The sequence below is a fragment of the Chlorocebus sabaeus genome, chromosome 14, assembly GCF_047675955.1.
Source record: "Chlorocebus sabaeus isolate Y175 chromosome 14, mChlSab1.0.hap1, whole genome shotgun sequence".
NCBI classification, from domain to species: domain Eukaryota; kingdom Metazoa; phylum Chordata; class Mammalia; order Primates; family Cercopithecidae; genus Chlorocebus; species Chlorocebus sabaeus.
The window spans coordinates 23,311,331-23,336,476 of NC_132917.1; the positions used below are offsets into that span (position 1 = coordinate 23,311,331).

The 25,146-nt window shown below is 52.8% G+C and overlaps 1 protein-coding gene across 5 annotated transcripts in view; it reads left to right on the forward strand.

The window, feature by feature from the left end:
* Positions 1-25,146, forward strand: part of KLHL29 (kelch like family member 29) — a 321,454-nt gene that overhangs the window by 238,782 nt on the left and 57,526 nt on the right. For all 5 annotated transcript variants that reach the window (XM_007971342.3, XM_007971343.3, XM_073022803.1 and 2 more), the window contains 2 exons: positions 12,364-12,505; positions 15,549-16,061. In XM_007971342.3, the coding sequence (XP_007969533.2) occupies positions 12,364-12,505; positions 15,549-16,061 (655 nt within the window). The remainder of the gene's footprint in view (positions 1-12,363; positions 12,506-15,548; positions 16,062-25,146) is intronic.

Here is a 25,146-nt window from a genome sequence, read left to right on the forward strand (position 1 = left end):
GCAGACAGAAGCCCTCCCTTGGACATGAAGGGAGGAAACCTTGGCCTAGGCAGTCCGGGTTCCTGCTGAGGAGGGGACATCAGTGGAGGGCATTTGTCTGGGATCCCATCTCCAAGGGTGGGCCAGGCCCAGCCTCTTGAGGAGTAGGCACCGTGGCTACCCAGCCTCTTGCAGAGAAGACCAGAGCCTCATGCTGCCCTGGTTACCCACAGCCCCTGTGTGCAATGCCCATCCCCGCCCCACTACTCCCCAGCACCGCTCCCGGGGAAGGGAAGTATCTATCTGTCTGCCCCAAGAGGGCTGTTTCTGTGTCCCCTGCCTCTTCCACCGCTGCTTAAGATCTCTCTGCCGTGCCTCTTGCTGTGGGCCTCCAGTGAATGTAGATGGCATCTGGCTGCCCCCGTGTTTCCTGAAGGCTGAAGAGCTGGGCTGCTGCTAAATACCAGTTCTTTTTAAACATCACTTTAACCACCTCAATTCTGAACCAAGATGGGGCCAAAGAGAATGCCTCTGCCTCAAGACCCTGCCTGGCCACACGTGGCTCTCATTACAGACAGCCTAAGCAGGCACAAAGCAGCCAGCACCCAGGAGCTGGAGGAAGGCACACCGAGGCCCTCGCTGCGTCTTCTGGAACATTCCCACCGCAGAGCGGTCATTTCTGCCCAGCTCCAACCCCTATACCATGTCAGAATCTAGGCTTCCATCCTGAGACCCGCACTCAGGTGCTGACTTGCTTGGGTGAATCTTGAAGTCCCCACAATAAAACTGCTGTATCTCCTTCAGTGCGCCTTGCGTCTGAGGAGCCGCCTCCGAGGCCGTGTGTGCTGCCCTGTTTGTCTCTTTGTCTCGCTGCCCCTTGGTGTGACTCTGCCGCGTTCCCTCTCTTGTTAGGCCTCTAATGAGGTCGCTGAGGATGTCGTGTCAGGACTGTTGTTTGGCGTCAAGAGTCGAGCTCTCCGTCGACTCTGTGCTCTGGGAGTCAGTGCCGCAAGTCACACAGCAGAGGTTTTAGAATGTGGAGCTGTTCCCTTTTCCCAGTGAGTCTTTGTTTGCAATTAAAAAAAAAAAAAATGAGGAATGCTCTGCCCCCGACTAGAAAGGAGGAGGCCAGGAGTCTTTTTTTTTTTTTTTTTTTCTGAGATGGAGTCTCGCTCTTGTCGCCCAGGCTGGAGTACAGTGGCACGATCTCAGCTCACTGCAACCTCCACCTCCCAGGGAGCAGGGCAGCAATTCTCCTGCCTCAGCCTCCCGAGTAGCTGGGATTACAGGCACCTGCCACTGTGCCCGGCTAATTTTTGTATTTTTAGTAGAGATGAGGTTTCGCCATCTTGGCCAGGCTGGTCTCGAACTCCTGACCTCGTGATCCACCCGCATAGGCCTCCCAAAGGGCTGGAATTACAGACATAAGCCGCCGCACCCAGCCTGAGCCCAGGAGTCTTAATGAGTGTGTTAAGCGACTACTGAGGAAGGTCACAAAGGGAGTCACAGACAACGGGGACTTGGTCTTGGGGTTTTTTCTGGCTCTGGGAGGTCCTGCACACAGGAGGGCTTAGTTAATCCTAGAATGCCCTCTGGGGAGGCACTGGGAAGGCCCTGGGGGTGGGGCAGAGGGGCCAGGGCAGCCCCTAGCCAAGCCGTTGTAAACAGCCTGCTTCTTCCCCTGGGGTCATTGCGAGTCATCTCCATGCAGGCCCAAGTAGCTGGGCTCACAATTAATGTTGAGGCCAGGCATGGTGGCTCACACCTGTAATCCCAGTGCTTTGGGAGGCCAAGGTAGGAGGATCGCTTGAGCCCAGGAGTTCGAGGCTGCACTAAGCTGTGATGGCACCATCACACTCCAGCCTGGATGACAGATCGAGACCCTGTATCAAAAATAGTAATAATAATGTTGGGTGTTCAGACTGTAGTCTCTGAGGGCCAGGCCCCATCCACAAATGGTTCAGTAAGGGAGTCCACCTGTGGCCCCACACCGGCCCATAGCCCTGTACAGCGGACTTTTCCTCACCAGCTTCACTACGGATTTCAAATCTGAAAATAACAAAGGCTCCCGGAAATGGGCGTTGTGTGATGTGCGTCTGCGAGTCTGCAGCTGACCCTGGGGAGGGCGGGGGGGTGGGCCCGGAGTCACTGCCCGCAGGGCCGGCAGTTGGAAAATGTCCTATCAAAGGCCAGAGCGGGGGCTGCCCCTGCCGTGCCCACCTCCCCGCCCACTCTGGCGACACGAATGGAGAGGGTCGCCGTGCTCAGGAGGGCGCTGCCTTGTCACCAATGCCACGGTGACCAGAAACAGGCAGGGCGGCGGGGCCTCTGAGCAGGCCCGGCCGCTACAAGGAACGCGGCTGTTGGGGGAGCGGTGCGGCCTGATTGAACGGGGATGAAAGGCCCGGCCCTGCTCTGTGAGAGGTGCCCCTCGCGCTCCTCCGCGTCCCTGTCTGTCCGTCTGGGCCACTGGCTCCCGCACATCACAGGCATCTGCTGAGGGCCAGGCCTGCCCTGCACCTTTCCGCAGAATGAAAGGGAAACTGGTATCAGAGGGGAGCTGAAGCGCAGGAAAGGGCCTCTTTCTTTTCAAAGACTTCCGTTTGTGATGGGCTTTTTTTTTCTAGGTGATCTTATTTCAAAGCCCCTTTGAAAATTTTGTGGGTTTTGTAATGGATGAAAAGTTACTTGGAAATGGGACTAAGAAGTTTTCGGTTGAAAGTTGTTAGAGGAAAGTTGAAAGCTTTTGAGTTGTAAGGTTCTGCCAGATTTATCATTTCCTTTGTCCACAAGGCCCATCCACTGGGAGGGGGGCTTGGAGGAAGGGTCTGGGGGCCCGGACAGGGCACATTCCAGAGCACGGTGCAAAAACCAGCCCCATCTGTGGTTGCTTTATGTGTGCAAGGGAGGCCATCTGTGCTGCACTTTCAGCAAAAGTGTCTCCAAGGTATAGACTTTGATGTTGGAAAAGGGAAAAGCAAACATACTTCCAGGATACTATAGAAAGCTGGGTTCTATCAAAGACGCCGGCTACCACACAGGTGTTTCACATCAGAAACATCATTAAGAAAGAAGACAGGGCCCCAACAATCCTGAGAGAGGCCTGGCACGAGCCTGGAGCACGTCCATGCTTGAGATCCGAGGAGAGGAGACACCGGCGAACAGCACCGGGAGGAGGCGCTGGGAAGAGGTTTAGGTCAAGAACCAGGCAAAGCATTGTTGCTGAAAACGGAGGGGCAGGGAGTTTCCAGAAGGAAGAAGGAGGAAGCCATTGTTAGGGATCAGAGAAAGAGGAAGTGAAATGCTCCTATATTTGGCATCAGAAGGTGATTGTTCATTTAAAGGGGGTGGTTTCACTGAAGTACAGAGGTGGGCGGCACCAGGAGTGCAACCCAGGGAGATAACAGATAGCCCCAGTGTGCTGGCAGAGTCAGAGCAGGAGGCCCCATCGGGCTGACAGTGTGGGAAGGAGAGGCCGTGGCCCGTGTGCTTGCAGGTACCTACGGTGGGCTTTAGTATTATCCTGACAGAATGGCATGGGCGCAGCCTTAATATGGCTGAGTCCGTTTATGGGGCTACCGGCCACGGCGGGGGAGGCTGGGGAAGAGGTAGCCTGGGAACATTCCAGCCATCCCAGATCACCTCTGAAGGTCTTGTGATAAAATAGTAGACATGGGTTAGAGTCCCAGGCTTGCCATGCCTTGAGTTTTTTGTTTGGTTTTGTTTTGTTTTTGAAATGGAGTCTCTCTTTGTCACCCAGGCTGGAGGGCAATGGTGCTATTTTGGCTCACTGCAACCTCCACCTCCCAGGTTCAAGTGATTCTCCTGCCTCAGTCTCCCAAGTAGCTAGGACTACAGGTGCACACCACCACGCCCAGCGGATTTTTTTGTATTTTTAGTAAAGATGGGGTTTTAGCATGTTGGCCAGGCTGGTCTCGAACTCCCGACCTCCAGTGACCCACCTGCCTCAGCCTCCCAAAGTACTGTGATTATAGGCATGAGCCACCGCACCTGGCTGCCCTGAGTACTTTTGAGCTTCTCTGGGCCTTATTACTCTCATCTGTGAAATGAAGGTAAGAACGCAGAATTCGTCATGGAAGGAAATCAGCACATGCTGGCACCTGGCGTGGAAGAGGCTGTTAGGACAGTGGCTGGCCAGGGAGGACCAGTTCATCTGTGCCTGGCATCCGTTTATGGCTTGTGTCTTCACGGTGATCCAGTGAGAAAGGGCATAGGAAGTGACTGGTGGTTTCCATTTAAAGTATTTACAGATGACCCTCGGGGCTGGACACTAAGCCCAGGATCACAGGGCAAGGACAGGGCCAGGCCTGGGCCCAGACGGGGTCTGCAGTTGTAGCTCCCAGCCCAGCACGTGGCTGCCCTCACCAAGCCTGTCCTCTGTCTCTCACTTGCCACTCAGCCCCTCCTACCACCTGCCCCATCACGTCCTCTGTTCCCACCTAGGCTCTCAGCAGGACCATTTAGCCTCCAAAGACATCATCATATTCTGTAATATGATTGGAATCTGAATATATATTTTAAATGACAAGATTGAAATTAAAATTTAAATAAAGAATTACTTCTCTGTAAGTTGCTCCGAAAGCAGTAATTTAGCAGCAAATTGATAGAGAAAGGTAAGCACTGGTCCTTTAAACCATCATGCAGTTTCCAGCATGCGAGCCAGAAGTGTCTCAATTTAACACATCATTGGTTAGTATTATTAGAAATTTCATCAGGCACCAGAGCGCATTATGGCAGGGCTCTGAAGGGGAGGCCGAGGGTGCAGACCTGGGGCCAGGGGGCCAGAGAGGGCAGCCTCATTAATGAGGGCAGGTGGAGCTCGGGAGACCCTCCCCTGGCCCCACGTAGGGATTTGACTGCGATTATCTTCTCATTTGTAGTTCAGTAGCAATCAGGAAATGAGAACGGAGACAACCGTAAATGTCATTTGCGCTTCCCGGAGACCACAGGTTTCCAGCTTTGGCGGCTCTCAACATGTCCTTCTGACCCCCTGAAACCTAGGCTCAGCAGAAGTCCTCAGAAGTGGCCTCGCCAAGGAGCTGGTTCCCATGAGCCACATAAGCAAGACCCAGAACTCTCCCAGTCAGGACCTGATGAGCAGCATCAACCCCGCGGTCCCCATGCACAGGCCCAAGAACTTAAACGCGAAGACTTTCATTGATCCCCAGAGCGAGTCCATGGACTACCTGCCGAGCGTCCCCTGTAGGTTTATTAAAAGCGCACATTTTGGGGTCCCTCACCCCACACCAACTGAATCAGAACCTTCAGGGTAGGGTCCAGAAACTTCCATTCCTCTAGTCTTCCAGATGCTGCTTTTGTGCACTCACATTGGAGATCCCCGTGGTGGTGTTCGGAAGCCCTCCCTAAGTGATCTTGGAATCAGTGTTCTCAGTGATAATCTGCCAGCACTAGAAAGCCTAACAGCCCAGCTATAAACCTATGAGCTGTCATCTGAAAGATCCCAGACACCAAGATATCTCCCCAAGCCTGAGTTTCTACCATTGGAACGTAATTCCTTTCAAGTAAGAACTGCCTTCCTGGGGCTTCACCTTTGTAGTACAAGAGCCCCTGAGAGGCCCACATGCTCAGTCCCCAACACCCTGGTCTGAATATGTTTGCCAAAAGCTGGATGCCATCATTCCCCACAGGTGGACCTGGCACCATGAAGACCTCAAGTGCCCTGCAGAGGGAGGGAAGCTGAAAGAAAGTGAAATATCCACTCTTTGCAGGGAATGGCCTGCCCAGCGATGCCCCCTCCTGGAGCTCATATCTGGTGTGATATGATTCCCCCCAGGGCAAGCCAGGGCCCGGTGGTCAGAGGTGCCTGCAACAAATGCACTTCTGCTAGGAGCACCGTGCAAATTTGCCCTTGCTGTTCTCAGAAGAGCCCTGGGAATAACCCTGCAGAGTGAGAAGAAAAAGGAAATGACAGCATTGACCCCCCAGTGCTGGGCTGAGGACACTAGAACCTCCCCCACCCATGTGCTCCCAAATCCCTGTTCCTCTGCCACCAGCCTCTGCAGAGGCTGAGCAGTGCTGGCCTCCTCATGTCACCCAGCTTTCCAGACTGCAGTCTCACCTAAGTGGGTTTGAGTTACAGGTCACATGCCATGCCCTAGCTGCAAGGGAAGCTGGTAGAGCAAGTTTTCTGATGTAGGGAGTTCCAAACGCGTGGGGCAATCAGAACCATGCCAGAGTTGCAGGGAGGGCCAGTGCACGTGAGCATCCCTTGCCAGAAGGAGCCATCAGAACCCAGAGCCAGGTGGATGGGATGGGCACACCAAAGCTTGTCTTCCCCAAATGAGCTGGGTGTTGTGGGGAGTCCAGAGATGCAAACAAGGCTCCAGATGAAGCTCCGGGTACAGGGAACTCCAGGCTACCCCCTGGCATTGTCCTCCCTGGGGCTCCTCAAGTTTTCATCCAAGACTACTTCACACCCACCACCCAGCTGGGCTGTGTTAGGGAAATGCTGCACTAACTTTAGTTTTGGCATTTATGTAATTAGAGTCCCACTATATTTATGCTGCCCCCAATCCTCTACAGAACGCAAAGAGATGCATGTAACACTGTGCATTTTTATGTCCAGGATAAGGCACAAATGACTTTACCCTTTACTATTTTGCAATATATACAAAATAGTAAGATACACAGTAGACTGTGTATCCCTTTTTTTTTTTTTTACCTGTTTCTTTTTTAGTGGCTGTAAATGACACATTTTATAATATCTCCCAAATTTGTGCACAGGCATTCTGACAGAGCTTGGCTGAACAGTTCTGCTGAGCCCATGATGTTGACTAGTAACTCTTGGTGATGTTCAGCTGATTTGCTGGTGGTCTGGAGGGTCTAAGATACCAAGGCAGAAGCTTCAAGCCTCTTAAAAATATAGGCCCAGGACTGTCATAGTGTCGCATCTGACATACTATGTCAAAAGAGTCACAGGACTGTGTGTGTGTACATATGTGTGTGTGTGTGTGTATGTTTTAATTTGGCTACGTGGAAGCTCCGTGCTATGCTGAAGGCTCCACTGTAGCAGTTCCAGGAGCCCCGTGGCCTGCATGTGTGCAGTGTTCTCTCTCCCCATGTTCCCTGATCTGGTCTCCCTTTTGCATTTCGTCTTTTTACTTTTTTTTACTTTTGCATTCGTGATTTTACTATACCTTTTCTTAACGGTAGCACCAGTCTCTCTGTTAACAGGGGTGGGAGTGAGACAACATCATGGGTCTGTTCCCTGGGGTCTCCCTCCAAGCCTGTGTGTCACCCCCACAGCTCCCTGGTACAGGTGTCCCATTATACTGGTTGTAAATTCCTCCAGGGCAGGACTTTGCCCAGTATGGATCCCTGGTACCTGGTGGTGCCTCTGGCCCAGAGAGGGTGCTCAGTGATGCTCAGCAGAAGGCCGCCCTGCCAGCCGTGTCTGCACCACATGGTACAGGGCATCATGGCCTGCAGGTTCTGGTCTGGGAGACAGTTTCCTTGGCAGGAGAGAGCTGTGGGTGCTGGCATCATCATCCCTCCAGAAAAGGCCCATGTGTACCCCGGAAGTGGACTCTGAAGCCTGTCTCTGCCAGATGTATCTAGGCTGAAAATGCACTGTTTGCTATGGGGTCCTTTGGTAACTTGGGCCCCAATCCATCTGCCAGATTGAATCCTGCCTAGCTTTTGTGGCCCAACCCCAGCCCATCTCTTCTGGAAGCTTCTTCTCGAGGCTTCATTGATTCACCCTCTTCTGACATCCTTGGGCAAATAGTGGAGGGTGCTGTGTTCTGTTTTCTCCAGGAGACTCTCCCAGGTCCCCCCAGCTCAACAGAGGCAGTAGTCACCCCTCAGTGTCCATGCCTTGATTGCATCCAGGCATCCTGAGGGGCTGACGGGTTCTGCTGGTCAGTGGATTGGGCCATCCAGGGCTCCAGCAGCATCCAGGACAACGGTGTTAAGGGCCCCAGCATACACGGCCCCCATGATGTGGAAACCTCAGCCCCCCAGTGAGGGAACCGTGCTGTTTCACTGCTCTGCTCTGTGACTCGTGTCATTCACTCTCCCTGGAATCCACCCTGTGCATTCATTCATTCATCGAGCCAACAGTGATGCATGCTTCTTCCATTGGCCAACACTGTAGCTCAGAGACCCTGCCCTCTTGTAGTTATGGAGCTTTGCCTGCAAAGATGGGGCAGAAACAAAGTCCTGGGGGTAGTGCGCTAAGTACTGTGGTCATTGGGTGCACAGAGAGTAGAGGTGAGAACAAGCGAGGCCTGGGAGGACCCCAGGGGAGTCCCTGCCATCTCTCAAACCTCGAACCTCCCTGGCCACGCAGGACACTGCTAGTCTATGCGGTAGCTTTCTGCAAAGTAGAAAAAGGGGTTTCCTCTGGGCGGACAGATTAGCAAAAGCATCTCGGGGCTGTGTGTCACAGACTCCTAGGTCCACAGCCTGCTGAGCAAAGGGTACTCCATGGGCATCCACTGCTCCTGCCTCCCCGGGTGAGTGTCAGCCCCTCGCCCTCTACTAGGCATCTTTCATTGCACACCACCTACGGCCCTACACACTTTTCCCTAAATTAAGCAGGTCCCTCAGAGCAGCTCTGTGGGCAGTGCACGGCTGGTTCCCCCCAAGCTGGTGGAGTGAACCCACGTGTCCTCTGAGACTGCTGCAATGTGGAGGCCCCCAGCCCCCATGGTCAGCAGGTGCCTCCCGCGCTGCACTGCCTCACAGAGAGCTTCAATCATACAGGCCCTGGGTCTTTAGTGTTCTTCAGTTGCTGAAAGAAGCAGGATGCTGTCAGCTGCCATAAAACTGTGACCTTTGAAAATTTACAAGAGCTCAGGGTTTAAAAAGCGTCTGCGTTAATGATGCATCCCATTAGCATCTCATTAAAGGAAAGCCAAGAGAAGCCTGCTCAGGCCCGATGATGGGCAGATAGGGCCACTCTGTGGGGCCAGGCACGGAGAGGCTCTCCTGGTCTGCCTCTCTCTGCCAAGTGCCATCATGTCACTGGAGCAGAAGGCATGGCAAGGAACACTGGGGAACGGCCAAAGGCCTGGGTGGCTTCACTGGTGTCCCAGATGATGGCAGTGGGAGGGCATGAGGTAAGGCTTGCTCAACTCTGCCTTCCTCCCTGCTGCCCAGGCTAAGTTCTCCTGGTTGGTTTTCATGGCATTCTTGTGTCATCAGCACCCCCCGACCAGGAGGCATGGAATCAGGGTGGCCTGGGCTTGCGGGGATTGTGAACCATGGGAGGAAAGAGTTAGCAGGAGCTGGGCTCAGAGCTGGACCCACGGACCTGAACATGGTCCCCTAGAAGCTTCCAGAACTCAGGGACCATGTGGCTTTACTGAGGGCCTGGAACTCATTGCAAGAGGGGGCTGTGGTCAGGCTGCGCTGACGCACATCACCAGTGGCTCTGCATGTCACCCACCCAGGGGCCCAGGCTCCTCGGCAAAGGGCACACCCCGTGTCTAGGTTTTTTCTGGAGAAAGTGGAGGAAGGAATGTCATTGCATTATTTTAATAAAATAAATAAAATTCCTGAACTACAGGTTGCTTGTAGCTTCAGATGTTGTGAGTGCTTAGTAGAAAATGGGTAGCCTTGTGTATCTTTCCTAAAGAAGAAAAAAAAAAGACTTGGTTCTCACCACAGAGCTGCTTTCTTATACATAAGAAATTGCTTGTAGTATTCATGAACGACACAGCCAAATAGCAGGCCGGTTGTAGCCCACTTCGCCTGCTCACAGCCCATCTGGGCCCGCCTCTGCACACCCGGGACACCCCAGCGTCTTTGCTTCAAGCTGTTCATGTATCGAATCCTCCCACTGTGACGCAGCAGCCACTTGAGGGCAGGGCTGAGTCTCGGTCATCCGCATCCCCAGTGCCTAGAGCAGTGCCCGATATAGACCTAAGGCAGAAGAAACAAACTAAATGAATGAGCGGCAGGAGTGCTCTGAAGCCAAGGGGCTGAGCAATCTGTGTTGGAAAAGTGAGATTTTTTCAAGTTCAGAAACTCCAACAATTTTAGGGTGACCGTTGGAACTCCTGAAGTTTTAGTGCTCAGAACATGAGGACCCAAACTTGAGGAGACCCCAACCTCCTCTCCTGGAGGCAGGGGCTATTCCAGGGCAAGTTTCCAGAAGCTTCCCTTCCCTGTCAAGTTGCCAGGCCGGAGTGTGATTCAAGAGGGGAGAAGAGTGTCTGTCGGAGGATGCTGAAAACCTCAACAGCCTCTTGCCTGGGACACCTCCAGGATCCTGCACGGCAGTGGAGAGGGGCTGCAGCACCTCCTCCAAGCAGGAGGGGCTTCTGTGCTGTCCGTGAAGGGAGTGCTGGTCATGAGGCTGGGATCTTAGCATTCACACTTTGCTCCCGGGGACAGCATGGGACTTGGCATAGGCTCCTTCTCCCTCGGATGCCTCTGATTCCGAGGAAAGCAGTCTCCCTACCTCTGAGCCACCAGGACCTGAGAGCCTGGAAATACAACGAAGGCTGCAGAGTGGATAGATCCTTCAGACAGGGCACATGTTAAAAGCTGTCTATTTGGAGAATGCTGGAAAAACCATGCTATTGTTCCCTAAGACTATTAGTGAGTGCAGCGAAGTCCCCAACTCCCTCTCCTTCCAGCTTCTGCCTGTCCCGCAGATAGAAATGGGGCAGGCCCTCTGATAAGGAAGCTTGTCCCTTGAATTGTTCTTTTCTCAGGAGATTCACCCTTTTCCTTTGTTTCTTGCTCTGTTCACAGAAGCAAAGCATCTGAAATGCAGGCCAGAGATAAAGTGCAGCCTGATGCAATTAGCGGAGCGCAGCCCACAGGTCCTAATGGGATACAGCTCCCGCTCCTCCATCAGGGCCTTATGGAGGCGCTGTGTGTCGTCTGCACTATGTGTCAAAGCCCCAAGTGTTGCCCAGCCTCCCTATCCACACCCCCTCTCTGTGCCTGGCACAGAACCCAGGAGAGCCACTCTGGTCAGAGGGGCTCAGCAGCAGGCCCTGTCTCCCACCAGCTGGGTTCCTGGGTCAGGTTTCATCAGAAGTCGTGGTAAAGACCATGGTCCTCACCTGAGAGGCCTGCAGATGCCCCTGGAGGCTCCTGTGTTCTTCTGTGGCTGTTCCTGGTGGGCTTCCGTATCCACCCCTCATCCCACACCTGGTTGGGCTCTGGCTATGCTCTGGGGAGCTGTGCTCACTCTTCCCAGGGCCACCTGTCCTGACACCCACACCCCCGCATATCCCAGGTATCTTATCCCAACCTCTCCAGCATGTTTCCAGGAGTATTTTCATTTGTTTGTTTTTTGCCTATATATATGATGGCCATAGTAAAAAAAAAAAAAAAAAAAAAAAAAAAAAAAAAAAAGAAAAAAGAAAAAAAGAAAATACGGAAAAGTATAGATAATAAAATAAGTTACCCATTTTCCCCTCACCCAAGAATAACATCCCTGTTAACATTTTGGTCATTTCCCTCCTACATATATTATCTGACACAGGCGTGTTTGCATAGGGAGGCCATTCGTGTGTCATTCTGGGGCCTGTTTTTCTCATTAAACATTATAGTGTAAGCATTTTGTCATCAAGAATTCTGTACACATGATTTTTGATAGCTATATAATATTCCGTTATAAGGCTGTGGCTCAGGGAGACAAATGCTGTCCTGGTGGTTTTTGTTTTTGTTTATGTTTTTTCACTCTGAGGTTTATTTTTTCATTCATCTGCAAATCTGAACTAGAGAGTGGGCTCACAGAGCGGACAGCCTGCCTCCTTCCTGTACAGAGGAGCTGAGGGTCCCACCGTCCACCTAGGAGCAGTATCTGAGCTGTCCCCGCCATGGGCCTCAGCTCCCACCTTCCCCACGCCTCCTCCATAGGACGACTGGGCCTCAGAGGCTGTGGTGGGGGCAGGATGGGAAAGGTATAAAGTCCCTCACCTGCTACCTGCCGGTGGCCCCTTGGAAAGCTGTCCTCTCCCATGTCCAAGAGCCAGCCAGTGGTGACACAGAGGCTGGGCTGGGCACACAGTGCTCAGCACATGCCCTGATAAGTTGGTAGCATCTGTGTGGCTGTGGTTTGTGGATGGTCCGAGGGCCAGAGATCCCATCTCATAGCTCAGAACGCTCTTCCCATTGTGATAGGGCTGGTAGAGTGGCCACGGACCGTGTCCAGGGAGGCACTAGCCTGGGTGTTCCTAGAGGCAGGAGCTTAGCAGAGGTCCCAGCTGCTACTACTATGGCAGAACCATAGTAGGCTCTGTCTCTGACCCTGTGCTCAGTGGGTGAAGCTTAGGCAACGGGAGGCTTGTTTTGGAGGCTAGGTCCCTCCTAGGGAGTCTTGTTCTGAAGAATGGTCCCTGGCCAGGCTATGCTCACCTCCTCATCTGCTTCCCACAGGCTCCTGGCATCTCCAAGGCAGACAGTCAGTCCCAGGGACTGGCGACCAGCATCCGGTGGGGGCAGACGCCTATCAATCAGTCCACACCCTGGGACACTGATGAGCCACCCTCCAAACAGATGAGGGAGAGTGACAATCCAGGTACGTCCCTTGTCAGCAGACAGAAACGACTGAGCCCAGGGCTTGGTGGGAAGCTAGGGGCTTCCTGGGGACCCCAACTCCTACACAGCAGGTCTTGACCCCAGGGCCTTCAGAAGCCCCCTCGTCAGGTTCAGGGGGAAAGGCACTGTGTGTAATTCCCTGTGAAGGAGCTGTCTCTCTACTTCTTTCTCTGCTACTCAAGGACTCCAGAGAGCAAAGGGAGTGAGAAGGACATTATCGGGGTGACTTTGAATTGGCTCCGGATTCTTTTGAATCATCATTCCCAAACCTGGGTACTCTGATTCGTAACAAATTTCTTGAGACATGCCTTCCAGTAAGGTTTTTCCTTGCTAATGGTTGTATGACAACTGGGGTGTTCTACCCTCGGGAACTGGGAATTAACTCACCAGCTGGTACAACATCCCAGCCCTTCTTTGGACAGCTCCAGCCATAATGAATGCCCTCTCTTTTATCTCCCGTTGGCCCCAGAGCCCCCACTTAGGATCCACAGAACACCTCAGTTTGCCCCTCCACACAACAGCCCCACAGGTGCCAGGAGACCCCTTTCATGCCCCTCTCAAAGTCTTAGGATAAATACCCCAGGCTATTCAGCCATGCCCCACAGCCCATAGATTCCAGGCCCTTTGCCTTCCAGGGCTTTGCTCTGTCCCCTGCATCCCTCTTGAAGTGCAGCGTCCAGAGCTCAACGCAAATAGCCCATGAGTGGTCTGCCCGGCACGTGCTTCCTTCAGCACCTCTGGTCTCATCACTGCTCAGCTAGTAGCCACGTCACATGCTGCCTCAACAGCACCCCAAGATGCCCCAGCAGCTACAGTTACCCCTGTTCATGTCCTCACAGTTGGGCTTAGGCAGCTGGGTTTGGGGACCCGATAGCAAGCCCTCATCAGTGTCCCCCTGTTTGCTGTTAGGATCTCTTAGACACCAGCTTCTGTTGCCGACCCTACCCCTCCCAATTATGTTCCCTGCAGACCTGGTCCTGTCTTCCACGTCAGGACCAAGTCACGGATTAAAATACTGGGAGCTTGCCACATATAACTAGAGACTTCTCTTTAGGTCTTTTGTACCCTTGGACCATTCACCACATCATAAGTAAATCACCTCCATGGCACTGTGTCTCTGTGTCTCTGCCACAGAGTCCCCTGGGGCCCCGCCCATTGTGCTCTGAAGTTGTGACGCATTTTTCCAGGCTCCCTGGCTAATCCTGGAAAGAGCAGAGCTTGGGATGACATGCCTTGTGCCTAAGATACCCAGGCTGGCTCATAATGACACCACCTCCCCTCTTCAGGTTTGGGGACAGTTCTCATCAGCAGCCCTTTCTAGAATCTTGCCATGACTTCACTGAAGTTTCTTGGCTTCCAGTTCTCCCTGACCTCTCTCATTATCAAAATCATAAATATGTGTTGCACATGTATTGCATGTCCTGTTCTGTGCATCATCGCAATGCTTATGGAACTGGCTCGGGAAAAGCTTGGGCCTACGGTCCCTCGGCTGGGAAGGGGCGACCCAGGCCTCGTACTGTGGTCTATGTGACTCTGAGCCTCGCTCCTCACCACCAGCCAGTGGCTCTCCCTTGGACAGTGGTCTGGTAGTGACCCGCCATCTTAGCTCCTGCCCCACGTTGGCGCCATTTTCTTTCTGAGAGGGAGCTCGCAGCTCCACATTCTATCCTGTGGGGCTTGTGGTGCTGAGTGGCCCTCTGCCCCCTACTCCCTCTCTCTCCCCATCCTCAGTCTACGCTGCCACCCCAGAGCAGCTGTGAAAGCCAAGGTAGCATTTGGGCCATGGAGACCCGGACCCAGGCTCATTCAGTCAGAGGCAGCCCAGACTGGCCTTCCCTGTCATGGTGTCTCCCAGTTTCCCTCACAAGCCCCCTTAGGTCACCCCGCCTGGCACAGCTGACCTCGCCTCTGCATCGGCTCTCAAGAGGTGTATCTGGACCCCACCTTGTTCAGCCAAAGTTTTCTTAAGGACTAAAGTGGGGTTCTCTTGTTTCCCCCAGGGCTGGCCATGCCTACATTGCCTAGCACAAGGCCCGCCCTCCCCAGCAAGGCCTGGCCAGCCTTTCCACACCTCCCCCACCCGGGCCCCTCCCTTCCTGTGAGGACCAGGCTCCAGTGCCCTCACCTGAGGGCCCAGCGAACACCCCCGTCTCCACCATCCCCTTCCCCTGCCTCCCTCAGAGGCGAGCTTGCAGAAAGGGAGTAGAAACCCCAGCATTTATGGAGAATTCACCACCTGCCAGACACTCTGCTAGTTTAGTTTTGTTTTGTTTTGTTCTGAATACATCTTCCTCATTCAGTTCTTCCCAGTAGTCCCCCGAGGTAGGTATTGCTAATTGCATTTAATAGATGAGAAGAATGAGGCTCAGAGGAAATAAGAACTTGCTGAGGTCAGGCGCAGTGGCTCATACCTGTAGTCCCAGCACTTTGGGAAGCTGAGGTGGGCAGATCACCTGAGCTCAGGAGTTCGAGACCAGCCCGGCCAACATGGAGAAATCCCATCTCTACTAAAAATACAAAAATTAACCGGCATAGTGATGCACACCTGTAATCCCAGCTACTCAGGAGGCTGAGGCAGGAGAATCGCTTGAACCTAGAAGGCGGAGGTTGCAGTGAGCTGAGATCCGGCCACTGCACTCCAGCCTGGGCAACAGAGCGAGACTCTGTCTGAAAACATAAAATAAAAAAGAACTTGCTCCTGAGGTTCTTAACTACTAAGTGGCAGAGCTGAGAGTGGAACGCAAGTCTCAAAGGGCTCTGCTTCCTTCTCTCTGCTCTGCTGCCTCTCACCTCTCCCAGGCAGGCCTTGCTTCCTCCTCTGAGCCCCAATGGCTGTTTGTTCGTAGACCCCCAGCACACGTATCCTGGGCTGCCACGATCACAGATTCCTAATCGGTCAGTTCCTGTTCGCAGGTGTCTCATTCACCTCTGTGACCCAGCACCCAGTGCAGGGCCTGGGGTGGTCAGTGTTTGTTGAGTGAATATGTAACCGGCAGATGACATTTCTTCCATCTCCCTTGCAGGCACAGGGCCATGGGTGACCACGGTGGCCGCCGGGAACCAGCCCACCCTGATCGCACACTCCTATGGAGTAGCCCAGCCTCCCACCTTCAGCCCGGCTGTGAACGTCCAGGCCCCGGTCATTGGGGTGACCCCCTCACTGCCTCCCCACGTGGGGCCCCAACTCCCGCTGATGCCAGGCCACTACTCGCTCCCTCAGCCGCCCTCTCAGCCACTGAGCAGCGTGGTGGTGAACATGCCCGCCCAGGCCCTGTATGCCAGCCCTCAGCCCCTGGCCGTGTCCACGCTGCCCGGTGTGGGGCAGGTGGCCCGCCCAGGACCCACCGCTGTGGGCAACGGCCACATGGCAGGGCCCCTGCTGCCTCCACCGCCGCCAGCCCAGCCGTCCGCCACTCTCCCCAGTGGTGCCCCTGCCACCAATGGGCCCCCCACAACTGACTCGGCCCACGGGCTGCAGATGCTGCGGACCATTGGCGTGGGGAAGTATGAGTTCACCGACCCAGGGCACCCCAGAGGTAAGTCCTGCTGCCACGTGCCTGCCCACAGGCCTGCGTCTGCACCTCCCTGCGCGGTCACTGCAACACCACTGGGACAGGAGTGTGCTTCATGCCAGCTCCTTCACTGGCCTCCCCAACCCAGAGGCTGCAGTGGAGCCTCTGCCTGCCCAAGACAACTGGCCTGAGATGGGGGAAGGAGGGGAAAAGTATGGAGGGCGGGACAAGGAAGGTGGGGAAATGCGCCTGGGTAATAAGAGGGAGCCCGGGAAGAGGAAGGAAGGGAGAGCCTGCAAAGCCCAGAGCCCGTCCCCCTCCAGCCCAAGCCCTAGACATTCTCACCTCCAACCCCCAAGGTCAGGCCAAGGTGCAAAAGGGTGAGAGTCATCCACTCTTAGGGCACCACAGAACAGTCCCTTTTGGGGCCTTCTCCATGTTCCACCCACGAGGACATTCAGAGCATGAACTGTGTCCTTCCCAGGGAAAGCACCCTCGGTCATGCCATCAGATGAGAGCAGTGCCCAAGGCAATTTAGTTAGGCCCAGGAGACGTTCCCAGACCATCTTGAAGCACTTGAATATTTCATTTCAAGGATCCAGGGGTGACTTTGTGAGACCTTGGGAAAGAGCACCTACAGCCTCAGCCTTCAGTTAACCCTCTTCCCCCAGCCTCAGAGGAGTTTCACTCCAGGGAACTCGAAGGTAAAGCCTTCAGAACAGAGCCTCTGGAAGGATGCATGCTGGATGTAGTCCTAGCTGGAGTTCCTAGTCTCAGGATTAGGGTTCTTGATGTCTGTGTGAGGGATCAGTCCAGACTGGAAGGCAGAAGGGGATAGGAGGACCAGGGCACACATATGAGGCTTGCTGGGTTCCTCTGCTATAGGTTTGCCTAGCCCTTAGCGCCCCAGACAAGCCAAGTCCCTGCTCCTGCTGGATGCAGTGGGGAAGGCTGCTGGGCCACTGCCAGGTACAGGCAGCTCCCTGGCAGGAAGGGGCAGGAGAGTCCACGGCAAGCAGTCTGCCCCAGTGGGGTATCTACGTCTCCTTTGGAAGAGGAGACTAGACGGTCCTAGAAAGTATGCATCTCTGGGCACAGCTTCCCAGCCTTCCCACATAAAACCCCTTGAGATAGCATTTTGGGGGGCTCTGCCTCTCAGCAGAGCAAGGAACCCCATTGGCCACTCTCCTGTCTTCTCTCCCATGTCTCTTCCTTTGTCATTTTAAGCAATTTTCAGGCCTTGTCAAGCATAAAGCTTGACAATAAAGCTCATGTCTGGTCGCGGTCGGGTTTAATTCCCAATCTGACTGAGCCCTGACTGCCTTTGTTTTGGAAATCAGCACTAGTTTTAAATGACAAAATTATAGAAAATTACCTCTAAATTCTGGTAAACTCTTGCTTTAAGATCTTTTTTAAAAAATGACTAAATTGATTTTTTGTTTGAATTGTTTTGGTTAAGCTCTGTCTCCCTTTAAAAAAAAAAAAAAGAAAAAGAAAAAGAAAGAAATTCCCAGTTCAAGTTCATGAGTCACCAACTCTGACAACGGGGCAGTGGGAATCCTGCTTCCAAGGCTGTGCCAAAGCCCAAGGCACTAGGCGGCATATTCTCTCCCCACATCGCCCCTCGGGGGTCTTCTAGGGCTAATGCAAGATCTTGCTGGCTTGCCACGTTCCAGGCATGCATCTAGGAAAAGGAGCTGTTTCGTGCAAAAAGGTAACTAGCTGAGATAGGACTGGAGTCCCTAGTTTGGGGCTCAACACCAAGCTGGGATCCACCCCACCGAAGCTGCTGGGTGCAGGCAGCTAAACATTGTCAGCCCTGAGCCCATGAGATCAGAAAGACACAGGTGGCAGGGACAGGACCTTGTAGGACTTCTGTGCCCACGGGGTCCATGACCATTGCAGAGCTGTTCCTGTAACCTCTGTGCGGGGGCCTGAGGGTGTGAACCATCCTCTGTGGTCCTGAGCCAATGGACAGGAGGGGACAAGAAATAGGGGCCCTGCTAATATTCCCTCTACCAGGCCCCACTGGGCAGACTGAGGGCCAGGTGAGGGCCGGGGATGGGGTGGACCTAGAAAGTGTCTGCAGCCCTGCCTTCTGGTGAGCCAGCGAGACCCACCAGTCAGTGACAACAACTGACCTGTCCATCACCCTGATTTCCAGAGGTTGCCAGCACACTGGCTCTTTCCTTGAAATTCCATGTGACTCGCTTCTCTATTTACGGCCTCATCAGTTGATTTATCCCCTTGTATTTGTGGGGAAGAAAGAGTGATGCATGCGCCTACAAATGCCTCCAAACTCAAGCCTGGGTGGGTTTTTTTTTTTTTTTTTAATGTATAAGTAAATCTCTTTCCATTTCTAATCTTAAAAGCCTTTATTGCTGAAGCTATAATTTGTCTATCAGACCTAATGTCAAACAACTGCATATTTTTTAAAATAAGAAACCCGAATTTTGAAACTAAATCTTTGAAACTTGCCGTGTGAGAGTCATGCTCCTAACAGGACCCCGTGGGCTTGGATTTGGGTCACTTTTAATTTTGCCCCTTAGGATTTTACATCTCTGATGCCCAATTGATTTCACACTCCTAAATGACAGACAGCTGGCTCCAGGCGGGAACAGGAGGCTCTGCGTGATGGCGTCAACACAAGTCAGAACTCCACTTTGGAAAAGAAAAGAACTTTCCTTTTCTCCTGTTCTCTGTTTGAAACCTTGCCCAGCATTATAATAAGATCCACCATGCAACGCCTTGAGATCTAGCTCATTAAAGTCCCCAATTTTCCCGGCTATTGTTTGACGTGACAACCTGGCCTCTCCCAGGGTTGACTAATTATGGGGAGATTCCTTTCCATGAAGAACAGGTCTTGCCAGCCAGAGGGATGGGCCACTGGTATTTTTAGACTTCATTAGTGCCCTGATTTAAAATTTCACATTTTGTTTCTTGTAATTATCTTCCGATCCACTGAGCTAAAATTTCAGTTGGGGTCCTATTAGTCTGCTTTTCCAAAAAGGGCATTGGGACTTTAATTTAAAACTTAACCAGTTGAAAAATAAAGGTGGTGTGGAAATGCTTTTTGATTTGCAATGGGTCAAGCGATTGTCTCTCCTCTGTGACTAGAGAAGCCAGCTTGTGTGCCGTTCACTTTAATGAGTGTTATTTAAATGCATTGAGCACATATAGATTTTCTTAAGAAACATACAAGACAAATCTTTCTTTCTCTAAGAACAATTTGGGGGTGGGAGCAAGCTGTAGGATTTTTTTTTAGATGATATATTGAAAGCTAATTAAAAATAGATTTCATGTGTGCAAAGTGATAAGGGAGGAAAAAAGAATTCGTTCCATTTGAATTCTGTTATGAAGTACCTAAGACATTTGTCTCGTCGTTGGATTGGAACTGCTGAGCTAACACGTGGGGAGAGGTGTGGCCAAGCTCAGGCCTGGGTGAGACCTGGAGTCAGTGTTACTACGCCTGGGACCCCATGAACCCAGCTGTGCGTGCCTGATGACATAGCACAGGCTATGAATGTAGCTATTTCTACCCCTGCCTTCTTTGGCAAACAGTTTTTGGTGGCTCAGAGGATGCATGGGGACCGTTTAAAGTACCAGGCTCCAGGCCTAGTGGTGCGCTGCAGAAAGGCTATTGTGTCTTCACCTGCCTGGCTCGGAGTGAAAAGCCAGGCTGCACCTGCTCCCACCAGCTTCTACACCAGAAAGCAAAGCCCGTGTCAACCTGAGCAGGGAAAGGTATCTCTTCTTACTTTATATTTTGCAGGCTTAGGGTGAGGGGTCATGAGGCTCCATCTACAGGCTTGGCCTCCCTTCTGGGAAGCCGTACTGGAAGAGAGGGATGGCTCAGCCCCTTCCTTTGGTTCTCCAGCTCCTCCCTTCCCATTTTGGCACTGGACCTCCACCCCATGGCATGGTGTTCATCCTCGCTGCCACATTCGCCCCTGTCTTCACAGGTAACAGTGATGAGATCTTGTGAAAATACTTTGAGGCACAGGGAATAGCCATGTGACTGGGACAAGCCTCCTCACTTCTCTGATCCTTTCTTTGCTCGTCTTTAAAATGGGGGTGACAGTACCACCCTCATAGGGCCTCGGGGAGGATTGAGTGAGATCGTGGACATGACCATACGTAGCACTGTGCCTGCTTACCACCAAAAGCAGCTCTGACTGTTGCCTCTGGCCCAGGGTCTAGAGAGTTCAGCAGAGAAGGAGGCTAGGGAAGGGGCAGAAGGCCAGGCCCTCCCCAGCGCAGAGGAGATGGAAGAAGCCCATGCTTGTTCACAGGGCTGGCAATCCCTGGTCAAGCCATTTAACTTAGGGATGGGGACCCCTTCCCTAAAAGGGAGGTTGGATGCATCCCTTTTCTGGCAGGAGGACTCAGGATGGCTCTCCCCAGGCATGAGGCCTGGCACTGATCTCATCTCTCCTTGCCCCACACTCTGACATGTCCAGGGCACATTGTTCTTCCGCAGCCTCCATAAATATTCTGGAAGAAGCTGGGAATGCATGATAAAGCTGTTCGCCTACACTCAGGCCAGAGGCACAGAATGTTATCCAGACGGAAATTGTCTTCCCACAGACCTATTCTTCCTGTGTCTGTGCCTCAGAAATGCCAACATGAATTCATCCAGGGTTCAAACTCAAGGCCTGCGTCGTCTGTGGCCAGCCCTTTGTCCACCTCTAGCACTAAGTCTGAAAACTCAGTTAATTCAGGTTTCTACATATCTCTCCTCTGCTCTTCTGTTCCCCCACCACCCCACCATCAGGCCACCGTCACCTCTGGCCTGCACGCTGGCCTCCCAGCCCACAGTACATTCCTTCCAGTCTGGCTCTACGGTGCAGCCAAGTGATTTTTCAAAATGCAGGTCTGGCCCTGCCACACGCTGTCCAATGACCCAGCTGCTCTGGGGATGATGACCAGTGCTGACTCGGTGTTTGCCCCGACTTCATCCTTTGCTGTTCTGCTCGCAGGCTGCCCGCAACACCCCAGGCCTTGGCTCTCCAGTCTAGCCGTGCGCTGTGCCTCGGTCGAGTGCCTGTGAGACTGTTCGACTGTGAGCCCCTGAGGTCAGGGGCAGCAAGGATGCTATCTCATCCCCACTCCCCACTCAGCATCCGAGCCGGTGCCTGCACTCAGAGATGCCCCAGAAGCATCTGATGAATGTGAGCACGAAGCACTGGGCTGAGAATTACCCACCAGGGTTCTGTGACTTCCCCCTTCCCTTCACATGAAAGCAGGTCAGTGCTCAGGGCCCCAGGCATACAGGGATGGAAAGTGCCCTTAGGAGAGCTTGTTCTGCAACCCGTCACCCACCTACACCTGACCCATGCCTCTGGAAACAGAAGTCCATCTATTTCAGACTTCCTTCTGTACCCAAGCACCTCCACTACATCCTGCCCCAGACCATACAAACTCTGGAACTCTGCCTCAGTTTCCTCATCTGTAAAAGGGGGAGAAGAATAGAACCCACTTCTTACAGTTGTAAGGATTGAGTTATTTTATGTACTCCTAGGCTTAGTATATTGCCTAGCATCAGGAATCACTATAAAACTGTTCACTGTGATTATTTTACTGGTACCAGGGCCATCTTTCAGTGTCCATGGCCTTTTAGGGGCCCAGGTTAATGAGTCCCAGGAGATATCATGATATTTGAAGCATCTAGCTCCCAGGGCATCCACCGTGAACAGAAGAAAATCCCCTTCTCCCATTGTAATGTTTGACAGTCCTTCACTGGCCATAACAACCAGCAGGAAGCAGCCTGTTGCTAGGAGCTTCTCCCTAATTCTAGGAGCTATCTGTCTTGGGAGAGCTCCTCCTACCTCCACCCAGGGGCTCTCAGTATCCCGTGGCATTCAGCTTGATAATCAGGGCTCCAGGGACACCGCCGGGGCCAGGTCCTCCATGGCCACATCAGTAGATGGGACCAAAAGAATTCTCTGGCTCCTCCAGACCAAACAGCCAAAGCTGCAGGCAGAGAGAGTTGATTAGGAGGGTGTGGCTGGCAGCATGGATGGTGGTTGAGAGCCCAGATTCTGCAGCAGACTGCTTGGGTAGAATTCAAACTCCACTTCCCACTAACCCCATGAACTTCTGCTAGAAAACGGGTGTTTCTAAGCCTCAGTTTCCACATCTGTAACTTGGAGGTAATAGTGCCATCCTCACAGACATGCTTTGAGGATTTAATAATGTATGTAAAGTCTTAGCCCAGTGCCTGGCACACAGTGGCTCAAATAATATTAGCCGTTGTTATGACCACTACTGTAAATCCTAAAGACTTCTGGAGAAGAAATCAGGTCTGGAGCACCTTAACCTCAGGACCACCACTGCTTTTAAAGCAAGGTTGTCCAAAATAATCTCCCAAGTCTGACTAAATGTCTCACAACATGGATCTGAAACCAAACCGCCATCCCACCCTTGCCCTGACTTTCCAGCCCCGACCCCTGACACACACACCCTCCTGCAGGCAGTGTGTGTCTCAGAGCCTGTGGAATTCAAAACTCCATCTGCACAAGGCCCTTCGTCCTCGCCTGAGCTGTACCTGCCCCAGCCCTGCTCAGGAAGCCTCCCCTCCTCGCGGGGCTCTGTCCTTATGGGGCTTGTTCATCAGTAATTGGAGGGTTGTCCACGGCTTAACGGTTTTGTTAACAGATCATTTGACTATGAGTGAACCAGGCAAGCGGAAAAATGCCACAAAGGCCGCTGGACCACCCAGGAACAGTGTCATCCTGGGAGCAGGAGGTGACCCCTGGCTGCCCCAGCCTGCTCAGCAGGGCACAGGCAGAGCGAGGCACCCAGGGCCCTCTCTCTACGGGGCTGCGGGAGCATATGGCCTTTCAGCCCCAAATCTCTACTGAGTATCTTCAAGGTCAGAAGCCCTGCTCTGGCCCCAGTTGTCTGACAGGGCCAGAGGTCACGCTGCCCATGGGGCTAAGAGGGCTCTTCCGACGGGAGCCAAGGGCGGGGACATTTCCTTCCTGGGGGCTTCAGGTGATGGTGCTGACCCGTGGCAGAAAGCCAGCTGCCCTGATCCTAGGCACTGTCTTCCCTCAGGAGCAGCAGGCCCCAGCAGACACCGGCAGGGTAACCCGTGAGGTTCCAGGTCTGTGACACGCAGAGGCCACTCAGGAGCTTGAGTCATGTCCCCTCCCTCCCTGCTGCACCACCAAGTTTTTACTGGGCCATCACGTTGTGGTCTTAGGCACCTCCTGTGCACAGAGCCCACGCGTGGCTTCTCTCCTGAGCCAGGCAAAAGAAACAGGCAGGGTGCCAGCTGCATGCCCCATGCAGTCTGCGATCCTGTGCACATGAGCCCTGTGGCCATGCCAGGCCCTGGGAGAGAGGTGCAAGTCTGCCCTGGGGGAGCTGGGGAGACCAGGGGGTGCCAGCAATAAGGGCTCAGAGGCTGGAGAAAAGAGGGGCCAGGTTAGACAGAGCCTGCAGGAAAGTTAAGGGGACAGTGAGTGGTTCTACAAATGCCCGATCTTAGGAAAGAATGCTTGAGGGAAGTGCCAGGGACATAGAATTATGATTTTCCAATAGATCCATCTATCACAGAGTCACACACACACGTGTGTGCACACAGTTTGCAGGGCCTGTCGTGATTTGAGACAGAGTCAGCTAGTGAGTTAAGCACAAAGGCCCAAGCCATCCCTTTCTCTGAATGCTTGGCATGCCAAGCCCAGGGAGCCTGCTCGGGTTACTTGGCTGACTTCTTAGCCTCATCAGTCAGTGTTTGCTGGGGTAACAACCCAAGATCTTGCACAAGAGTCCATCGTCTCCGAGGCCATCCTGGTCTTGCAAGGTGAACACCTCCTTGATCCTCAGGGGCTTTGAGCTGGGTAGAAAACACTGGGGGCCATTAACCCCCGACAGGGAAATCAGGTGCACATCCATGGGCAGGAAGTTCTCTGTGCACCCCGCTCTCTCCTGTCATGACAGGGGTTTAATGGCGAGTTTCCCATTGCCTAACCACTATTTAAATATCTGGCATCTGCTCTCTGTGCCAGGAAAAGCATGCCATGCTGGACTGAGCCCTAGAGTTTTCTAGAGGTTGGGAGGAGTTTTGCAAGAAGGTGAGCTGGGCCACGGCGTGGGATGTGTGCTGCTTGTCCCCGTGTGATGGGGAGGGAAGGACATCATGGCACCCCAAATAGGAAACAAAACTGGAGAAAACATGGCACAAAACTGGTTCAATGAGAAATGATCTGGTTGAAATTACATTCCATTCAGGAGAACACTCACTATTCTAGAAATATAAGGGGTAAAAATAATACAAGCAGAGTATTTTAGGAGCACAAAACATTGTGTAAATTGCTTGAAGAAAAAAATGGCTGAAAGGTCGCCATCCATTGAAATCGTTGTCATTGCCTGTTTTCTTCGTGTAACTCTCTTCTCTGAAAAAGAATATATGTTTATGTTTTTAAACCATTTGTATTATGTCTGTGTTCAAGGGAAGCCCAAGTGTTTTCAGTATACCACAAGGCAAATGTTCCTTCCTTTTACAGTGTCCTGGCAGCCTCTTGGATGACTAAGCATAGCACTGTGAACAGTCTGGTTCTGCCCACAGGCCTCTCACTACCTTGCCCTCCCCTCCTCCAAATGACCTCTCATTGTCATTGCTTAATGCCCTAGATCCAGGGCTACACACGATGCCAGTGTATATTCGTTTTCACCAACATCAGCAAAGTCAACATCATGGCTACATCTTAGTCTGCTAAGGTGTGTCTTCCCTGGTCATGCTCCAGCCTGTCAAGTGCCTTTTAAAGGGACACGAGGGGACAGGCTAGGTGGCCTAGGGAGAGGGACTATCACCTCCTTGGTCTTGAGCATCATACTGCAGATATTCTAACTTTTCATTTTGTGCTGCCATCACAAAATACCACAAATTGGGTAGCTTAAACAACAGAAATGTATTTTCTCACAGTTCTGCAGGCTGGAAGTCCAACATGAAGGCGCGGGCAGGGTTGGCTTCTGGTGAGGCCTCGATTCTTGGCTTGCAAATAGCCGCCTTCTCGCTGTATCCTCACATGGCCTTTCCTCTGTGCATGAGCACTCCTAGTGTCTCTTCCTGGTCTTAGAAGGACACCAGTCTGACTGGGTA